We start from the raw sequence: 9,749 nt of genomic DNA on the forward strand, positions 1-9,749 counted from the left end.
CGCGTGAATGCGCGTGAGTGCGCGTGAATGCGCGCCGACTCGGAGGAGGCAGCGGCAGGAGCAGTGAGGAGGTGAAGACCCGGTCCCGGTGCTCAGAGGAGGACTCCTCCGCGCGGACTGAGGAGGGTCACGTGCAGGCAAGCAGACGGTGCGTGCGCGTACGTCTGCGCGTGTGGGCGCGTCCCCGCTGCGTTCTCAGTTTGAGCAAAATTCGACGGCTGTGACGTCATCCTTCAGGTAGAAGGGCCACCATAATACATTAAGTACTTTGTTTATAGGAAACAATTAGACAGGTAATAATACCGTGTAGTTCTGTGTACTACTATTTAATACAATGAACAGTGTTGTAGTGTGAAGTACAGTGAAGGACTGTGAAGTATTGTTCAGTATGGTGAAGTACTATTGAGTAAAATGTAGTTTTTTCTTGTACAATGTATGTAAAACTGTTTTTGTTGTTGTTTGTTGTCGTACTTCCTGTTTTACTTTGGAAATGAAGTCTCCTCTCGTTTCAGGTCCCTTTCATGTCACCGGTCTGATTGTGTCCACCTCCTCCCTCATGTGTTCATATAGTCTGCGTCTCCCTTTGTCTCGTGCCACTGTGTCGTCCTACGTCGGCCCACCCGTCACGTGACCAGGAGCCAGACACAGCTCGTCACAGTTCAGCCTCGTTTCAAGAGATTTTTCCTTTGAGTTTTTGGGAGTTTTTTTTTTTTTTTTTTGCACCTTACGGTTGGAGCAGCTTCAGTTGTTACGACGAGAGGTTAGTTACAGTTAGTACTGTATAATAGGTAGTACTTCATAAGAGTTAGTACTATACAACAGGTAGTACTTCATAAGAGTTAGTACTATACAATAGGTAGTACTTCATAAGAGTTAGTACTGTATAATAGGTAGTGCTTCATAAGAGTTAGTACTATACAATAGGTAGTACTTCATAAGAGTTAGTACTATACAATAGGTAGTGCTTCATAAGAGTTAGTACTATACAATAGGTAGTACTTCAGAAGAGTTAGTACTATACAATAGGTAGTGCTTCATAAGAGTTAGTACTATACAATAGGTAGTACTTCATAAGAGTTAGTACTATACAATAGGTAGTACTTCATAAGAGTTAGTACTATACAATAGGTAGTGCTTCATAAGAGTTAGTACTATACAATAGGTAGTACTTCATAAGAGTTAGTACTATACAATAGGTAGTGCTTCATAAGAGTTAGTACTATACAATAGGTAGTACTTCATAAGAGTTAGTACTATACAATAGGTAGTGCTTCATAAGAGTTAGTACTATACAATAGGTAGTGCTTCATAAGAGTTAGTACTGTATAATAGGTAGTACTTCATAAGAGTTAGTACTATACAATAGGTAGTGCTTCATAAGAGTTAGTACTGTATAATAGGTAGTACTTCATAAGAGTTAGTACTGTATAATAGGTAGTGCTTCATAAGAGTTAGTACTGTATAATAGGTAGTGCTTCATAAGAGTTAGTACTGTATAATAGGTAGTACTTCATAAGAGTTAGTACTGTATAATAGGTAGTACTTCATAAGAGTTAGTACTGTATAATAGGTAGTGCTTCATAAGAGTTAGTACTGTATAATAGGTAGTACTTCATAAGAGTTAGTACTGTATAATAGGTAGTGCTTCATAAGAGTTAGTACTGTATAATAGGTAGTACTTCATAAGAGTTAGTACTGTATAATAGGTAGTACTTCATAAGAGTTAGTACTGTATAAAAGGTAGTGCTTCATAAGAGTTAGTACTGTATAATAGGTAGTAACATATAACATTTAGTACTATATAATAGGTGGTACTATATAACAGTACTATATAATAGGTAGTACTATGAATACTGTATAATCTGATGGAGGGTCGGTTACACTGAAGCGATTATTAGGAACATAATTCACAAACATAACAACAAGGTGACACATTAACAGAGAGGAGGAGAGGAGGCAAGGAGAGGAGAGGAGGAAAGGTAAAAGCAGTCTTTGTAATGCACACTACTCCCTTAAAGCAAACGCAGCGTCTGAGGGTGAAGCTCTGTGACATCCGTCATCGTATCCGATGCCCTGAGGTCAAAGGTCACTCTAACAAGCCAGACGTTTCTTCCCCTCCCGCTGAGCTCAAATCTGTCCCCCCCCCCGGCCGCTAAACCAGAGTCTCCCCATCAGCCTTTGTGGCTGGTTAAGTGGAGCCGTGGGGGGGTAATGAGCCGGCTGCTCTGTGTTTGAGGTCCGGTCTACAGGCCTCATACTGACGCATCATCTCAGCCCCTCCAGAACCACAACGCTAACCTGCTGATGTTCACTAGATCCATTACCATGTTAGCCATGTTAGCCATGTTAGCCATGTTAGCGTAGCGTTTTAGCATGCTAACACTAGCTAATGCTCAGTGAACACAGCTGGTGGCTCAGCCTCCCAAATGAAATGAATAAGAGCCGAGCATTAAGACAGACATCTGCACCACAAGCCGTCCAACACCAGGACAGATGTTCTTCTATGACAGATGCAGGAAGCTTCAGGTTAGAGGCTTCAGAGAGGGTGTGTGTGTGTGTGTGTGTGTGCGTCTGGCAGGGGGTGTATGTGGGAGTGATGGTGGACGCGTGGTCCCCTCAGGTCCTCTTTGATGTGTCTCTGCGGTTGCCAGGTAACCCACTGAGCTCAGAACTGGCCCAATTAAAGCAGCGAGTTAACAGGTCCGAGGATTACGGAGCCGTGGACCCTCCAGCTGGCTTCATTTAGAGAGATTAGTCTCTGCCGAGGGGCCTTCGGGCCAGGCACTCCCAGCAGAGCGTGGCACCACGGGTCTGTTTTAAGACGCCATTCTGAACCTCGTTACTGATCTATTTATGTGAGGAGCAAACATTCAATATAAATCTGATAGAAGACGCATCTCATGAAGAATAAATGCAACAGAATAATATGCTTAGTGTTGACTTGAGATGCAGAAAATGGAATTTAATGCAGCAGTGGATAGAAAGGAAATGAACGGGGGGGGGGGGGGGGGGGTGCTACAGGTGGGCTGCCTGGTGGTCTGAGTCAGACAGATGTTAGATGATCCCTGCTGGGACTCTAATGACAAGGGGACGGACAGAGGGACAAATTTGTTGGACGACAACAGCAAGCAGACACACACACACACACACAGACACACGCACACACACACACACACAGACACACACACACACACGCACACACACACACAGTAGTGAGGGGAGGGGGCTTCAAAGAAGTAGAGGCTTGGACTAGTTGTTGGCTCCACACCAGTCAGTGAGCCGCTGCACCTCCTCTGTATGCTGACTCGTCGTTATAGCTGGTGTGTGTGTGTGTGTGTGTGTGTGTGTGCACATACACACACACACACATACACACACACACAAACATACACACACACACATAACACTGAAGTCCTGATCCATTAATCTTCATCAACCTCCATGATGTTTCTTCATCTTCATCTTCCTCATCGAGCTCTATGTTGTGACTCAATCACTCAAACAAACGAGTGGATTCATCCGCCGCTGAAATTAGTCCCTGAAACACGAGTCTCAATCAGAATCACAGATGAAACTTAGTAATTCATAGTTATTATTATTAACATTATTATTATTATCATAGTTTTAAAGAGTAACTGACTTAGTTTGATGGGGAATAGGGGTCATTAAGTATTAATTAGTGACATCATATCCTTTTTTTAACTTTTGAGCGGCTTTAATGAGACTTTATAATGTCATTCTGTACATCTGTTGCCACGGTACCCAGAGGGCCGATGTGACACTGGTTTATGTTCACTGCATTTTGTCGTCCACAGGCCGTGTCTTTTGTGATTGTTTAATGACTTATTGTTGGTTCAGTGTGTCTTTGTGGAGGTTTTTTATTCTTTTATTCAGTTGTCAGTTTATGCTCATTTCATCTCTCTTTTTGATATTTCATAAACCTGCTTCTCACATATCTGCCTTTGAGCAAGGCACTGAGTGCAGCAGGGCTGCTGGTTCTCTCCACTCCACAAACTAATCTGCTCCAATCCCAACAATCCAGAAAAACAATCTGATCCAGGACCTTTCATTACTTCCACATTAGAGCAAAAAGACGTTTTAAGGAGTCAGTGTGAAATCATGACTCCTGTCCCCGAAGCAGCAGAGCAGCATGGAACTAGCGCCCCCTGCAGGACATGTGGATATGTGGTCAAGTACCCTGGTGACGTCACATTGTGGACATTATGAAGTGGTCTTCACCTTGTGTTACAGCCATTGCAAAGTTTTATTTTTGAAGTGTCAAGTTACATAATTGGACTAAAGAGAACGAACTCAATCAGCGTGAAGCCCCGCCCTAAAGCCTCCCCCTCTTCATGGTCTGTTTGACTCTAAATGGACCATCATTCACTAAATGAACATCATGCTGCATTGAAGAAGACTTGAAACTAGAGACTGAGACCATAAACTCATGTTTACAATGTTTACTGAGGGAATAAATCAAGAGAGAAGTAGAGTCATTTCCTCATAGACGTCTATGGGAGCAGAGGAGTCTCCCCCTGCTGGTCACTACACAGAAGTAGAGTCATTTCCTCATAGACGTCTATGGGAGCAGAGGAGTCGCCCCCTGCTGGTCACTACACAGAAGTAGAGTCATTTCCTCATAGACGTCTATGGGAGCAGAGGAGTCGCCCCCTGCTGGTCATTACACAGAAGTAGAGTCATTTCCTCATAGACGTCTATGGGAGCAGAGGAGTCGCCCCCTGCTGGTCACTACACAGAAGTAGAGTCATTTCTTCATAGACGTCTATGGGAGCAGAGGAGTCGCCCCCTGCTGGTCACTACACAGAAGTAGAGTCATTTCCTCATAGACGTCTATGGGAGCAGAGGAGTCGCCCCCTGCTGGTCACTACACAGAAGTAGAGTCATTTCCTCATAGACGTCTATGGGAGCAGAGGAGTCGCCCCCTGCTGGTCACTACACAGAAGTAGAGTCATTTCCTCATAGACGTCTATGGGAGCAGAGGAGTCGCCCCCTGCTGGTCACTACACAGAAGTAGAGTCATTTCCTCATAGACGTCTATGGGACCAGAGGAGTCGCCCCCTGCTGGTCACTACACAGAAGTAGAGTCATTTCCTCATAGACGTCTATGGGAGCAGAGGAGTCGCCCCCTGCTGGTCACTACACAGAAGTAGAACCAACATGAATTCTTGTGCACAACACATGAGATGTTGAAGCGTTTCCGGTTTGAGGGTATTTTGAGGGTTCAGGTGTTTCTGAGGGTCCTCGTGGTTTTAATGACGTTTCAAGGGGCTCTTAAAGACATTCTGGGATGTTTGTTTCTTCTCCTACTTATTACATTACATTACATTATACATTATACTTATCATTATTATTTCTCTATTTCTTCCTCTCTTTCTTTCCTTCTTTATCTTCATGTACAATCCTTGGAAGCGTGTGGTACTAATACCTTATATGTAGAACCATGATGGATTGTGGGTGGGGCAGCAGGCTGCTGCTCTGAGGGAGCATCTCTCTTAATGCTGCTGTACTGCCTCTCGCTGGTTGAAGGTGGAGCTGCAGGTGTTTTCTCTGTAGAAAGTAGTAGGTGACCTTACATAAAGATATCTAAGCGTGTCATGAAATCCACAAAGACACATCAGAGCATCTCAAACTCCCAGATGTTCCTTTACTTGTTGAAGGTTCAACTCCCTGCACAGTTTCAGAGACACTGATGATCCTGGACCAACCCAAACCCAGGAGAATGCTGGTACAGGAGAAAGCTTGTGTCCTCTGTGCCCATTGGCCGGCTGCTGCCCGTTGTTTGTTTCCTTGGTAACGAGCCAATCACACGGCTCATTGGCACTCTCGTAATTAGGAGGAAAGTGAGGGCGATGTGAAACGGCTTATGAAGTAGAAGAAGCTCCATGTGGAACTCGTTGGGGGTCCACACCTTGTCAGATGGTTAATGTAAAGGATAAAGAGAACAGCCTGATTTATGGACCCCTTCTTGGTCCAGAAGGAGGCGCCGCAAAGACTGATCCTGGATCAGATGTGCCTGGTTTTAGGAGGTTGGGCATGTTGGCTGTTTGGTCCCTGTTGCAATTCTTCATTCAAATTTAAATTAAGATCATCGCTCCAAAGCCGCTTTGAAGGTGACTGACACACGTCAGCAGTTGAGCTAAGCTAAAGGCTAGTGGAGCTGCTCACAGCCACCAGAGACACTGACAGCTTCAAAGCTTCAGCCCAAAGATCAATAACCTTCAGACTCACGTCTTGTTTTAGTGCTTTTTGGGGGACATATTTATTTGGAGGAGATGAAAGGAAAGGAGAGGTGAGTGGGGGGGGGGGGGGGGCTTGGTGTACCAGTGAACATCCAGGGAACGGACGTTGAGATTTCGAGATCTTATGAGCACCTGCAAGAAGGGTCAGAGCAGACCATCTGCTGAGGAGACGGAGCTCCTTCGGAGTGCAGACTCCTAAAGACCTTCTTTGACTTCATGGAGGCGTCTGCTGGAGCAGCAGGAAGAGACTCAACAAGCTCATCAAGGAGGTCAGCAGTGTGCCAGGGTGGAGCAGGTGGGAGACCAACATCCCCCCCCCCCTCACTTAAACAATGAAGACCACTGTGGAATGTGCACTTATATTCATTTACTACTTAATTCCTAGTTCATTATTATTTTTATTCTTGTCATTTTCATCATTATACTGCTGCTGTATCTTGTGTCCTGTGAATTTGCCCATTGTGGGATTAATATCTTAACTCTTATTACTATGTTGTACTGGCTCTGTGGTGCTAATGATGAGGAATGGGTTATAAATAAAATACATTATTATTGATTATTGCAGATGAGAGGAGAGGAGTTAGGAAGTGAGGAAGGAGATAAGGGTTCAGGGGTAGGAGTTAAGGGAGGATTCATTACCAGGAAACTAAGCTCATGGAAACACAGGAAGTGATGTCACAGGAGCGAGAGCTTCTGGTTGGTGGAGAGATTCCAGGGCAGCTGCTATAAAACATGAAGAGACTCCAAAGAGAAGAGAAGACACACGAGAGACTGAAGGTAGGACGTGTGTGTGTGTGTGTGTGTGTGTATAATGTGTAGTTGTGGTAGTAACAATACACAATATTAGAAGTGTGACTGTTGTTGTTGTTGTTGTTGTTGGTGTACAGATGCAGTCCTGTGGGTCTTTGCTGTTTCTCTTCATGATGTTCTTCATGTTGCTTCACTGCAACGTAGAGGGAGCCCCCCACCCAACGGTACACACACACACACACACACACACACACACCCACCCAACGGTACACACACACACACACACACACACACACACACACACACACACACACACACACCCAACGGTACACACACACACACACACACACACACACACACACACACACACACAACGGTACACACACACACACACACAACGGTACACACACACACACACACACAACGGTACACACACACACACACACACACACACACACACCCAACGGTACACACACACACACACACACACACACACACACACACACACCCAACGGTACACACACACACACACACAACGGTACACACACACACACACACACACACAACGGTACACACACACACACACACACACACACACACACACCCAACGGTACACACACACACACCCAACGGTACACACACACACACACACACACACACACAACCTTTTTGGAAGGCAGACTTCTTAAAGGAGAACCCAGGACCTTAAGGGGTTCTACCAGGAACAGCAGGGGACCAGCTGCAGACCCCCGGAGTTCTAGTCAGAACCTTGATGTTTCAGATCAGATCCTATCAAGGTGGGGGGAGACATCACATGATGTAACATCATCGGGGCGCGCTCTGTTTAGTCTGGACGACACGTGATCATGTGACTCAGGACGTGAGGCAGCGCTCGCTGTCGGGGTCGTGATGTCGGAGACAAGTCACGCCGAGGAGTCTCGACCAATGAAAACACAGGAGATCCTTTCTCTGCTGGGTAGTGTTTTCTATAGGGAGACCCCCTCCTGGACAACATCCACTATGAGCCAGACTCAGGTCAGACCTGGTCCTCTATGTGAACCATGCAGCTTGGACCTGGTCCTCTATGTGAACCATGCAGCTTGGACCTGGTCCTCTATGTGAACCATGCAGCTTGGACCTGGTCCTCTATGTGAACCATGCAGCTTGGACCTGGTCCTCTATGTGAACCATGCAGCTTGGACCTGGTCCTCTATGTGAACCATGCAGCTCGGACCTGGTCCTCTATGTGAACCATGCAGTTTAGACCTGGTCCTCCATCTGAACCATGCAGCTTAGACCTGGTCCTCTATGTGAACCATGCAGCTCGGACCTGGTCCTCTATGTGAACCATGCAGTTTAGACCTGGTCTTCTATGTGAACCATGCAGCTTAGACCTGGTCCTCTATGTGAACCATGCAGTTTAGACCTGGTCCTCCATGTGAACCATGCAGTTTAGACCTGGTCCTCCATCTGAACCATGCAGCTTAGACCTGGTCCTCCATGTGAACCATGCAGCTTAGACCTGGTCCTCTATGTGAACCATGCAGCTTGGACCTGGTCCTCTTATGTCTTATTGTCTCTTGTGTCACTGTCCACTTTGCTGGATCCTATATAGATAACAGAATAACTTTCCTTATACCCTCGTCCCGGCCTGTGCTTGCGTTCCAGCGCGTAGTCCGACCCGCCTCTTGGGCTCTGATGAGTCTGCGCTCTCCTCCTGGGGGGGCGCTGAAGGGGAAGCTGCCCCAGCTGGAGGATCCGAGGGGGACGGACAACGAGGTGATGGAGCCCAAAAGGAGGAGGAGCTTCTCTTGGACCAACGCCCCGCTGGACCGCATCTCGGTGGGCGCCATGGAAACCAAGCAGGGAGGGGCCAAGCAGAGGTGGGGGAATCAGCCAGGTGTTTCATATTCATCAGGGGATCCAGAACGCAGCATGTGATAAAATAAAACTATTTTCTATATAACTAAGTCCTAATCTAATCATGAGTCATTAAAATACATCTTAAAAACATCATATTTGATCGATAAATCAATCCGTATGAATTAAATTCACTTGTTTGCAGTAAGGCAGCAGAGTTGCCACGGCGACGAGTCGGTCCGCCTCCCATCGACCGGATTGGAATGAGTCGTTTCCCGAGCAGGAGAGGGTAGGCCACGCCCCCTCCCTGAGACCCCACCACACCTGTACTCAGGTAAGTAGACTTTGGTTGTACTTTTATGTAACATTATATATATATAATTATAGTCTATAATAATAAATATAATATATTAGTGTTATTACTACCCAAATACATTAATTGTGTTACTACGTGAATTACTTATTACTGTTTTTTACCACCTGAATGCACCTGAAGACGTCAATGGCTCCACCCCTCCCCACCCTGACCCCCTCGACTCTGTGGACTTATTGATCCGGCAGGACGTCCCGCCGAGACACGTCTCCATGACAACAGCAACGCGTCGAGACAACGTTAGAACCACGAGAAGCTTGGTGACGTTTGTCTTTGAGCGCCTCCTAGTGGCCGTTGGAGGAAGCGCATCTTTGAAAGACACCTAGGAGGGTCTCAGGTATCTCACCGGTTCCTCCCCCCCTTTGGTCCAGTTACACCAGCTTCTCTAAATGTGATCAATAAAAATGAATTTATCTGCAGTGAGTCCGTTTTGTTATATGAATACATTCATTTCAAAATAATCTGTGTACAGAGACGCCGCATACGTCACTGGTTCTGTCAATCAG

General features: G+C 45.9%; 1 protein-coding gene across 3 annotated transcripts; it reads left to right on the forward strand.

The window, feature by feature from the left end:
• The first annotated feature begins 20 nt into the window (after window positions 1-20).
• ostn (osteocrin) lies at window positions 21-9,666 on the forward strand. Of its 3 annotated transcripts, none has more exons than XM_037488410.2 (6): window positions 21-237; window positions 6,826-7,037; window positions 7,148-7,234; window positions 8,679-8,893; window positions 9,076-9,204; window positions 9,367-9,666. In XM_037488410.2, the coding sequence occupies exons 2-5, from the start codon at window positions 6,993-6,995 to the stop codon at window positions 9,161-9,163; spliced, it is 435 nt and encodes a 144-aa protein (XP_037344307.1). In that variant the 5' UTR covers window positions 21-237; window positions 6,826-6,992; the 3' UTR covers window positions 9,164-9,204; window positions 9,367-9,666. The 3 variants fall into 3 exon arrangements, with proteins under 3 accessions (XP_037344307.1, XP_062416932.1, XP_037344394.1); XM_062560948.1 differs by lacking the exon at window positions 21-237 and adding an exon at window positions 6,338-6,555; XM_037488497.2 differs by lacking the exon at window positions 21-237 and having other exon boundaries at window positions 6,590-7,037.
• The last annotated feature ends 83 nt before the right edge of the window (window positions 9,667-9,749 follow it).

Source organism: Pungitius pungitius, chromosome 3 (genome assembly GCF_949316345.1).
Source record: "Pungitius pungitius chromosome 3, fPunPun2.1, whole genome shotgun sequence".
Classification (NCBI taxonomy): Eukaryota; Metazoa; Chordata; class Actinopteri; order Perciformes; family Gasterosteidae; genus Pungitius; species Pungitius pungitius.

Excerpts from the sequence above, each read along its gene's own strand:
- ostn (XM_037488410.2), top strand. The coding sequence starts at position 6,993 with ATGAAGAGACTCCAAAGAGAAGAGAAGACACACGAGAGACTGAAG. Across the intron at positions 7,038-7,147 it reads AGACACACGAGAGACTGAAG|ATGCAGTCCTGTGGGTCTTT; the intron begins GTAGGACGTGTG and ends GTTGGTGTACAG. Across the intron at positions 8,894-9,075 it reads CAGGGAGGGGCCAAGCAGAG|TAAGGCAGCAGAGTTGCCAC; the intron begins GTGGGGGAATCA and ends ACTTGTTTGCAG.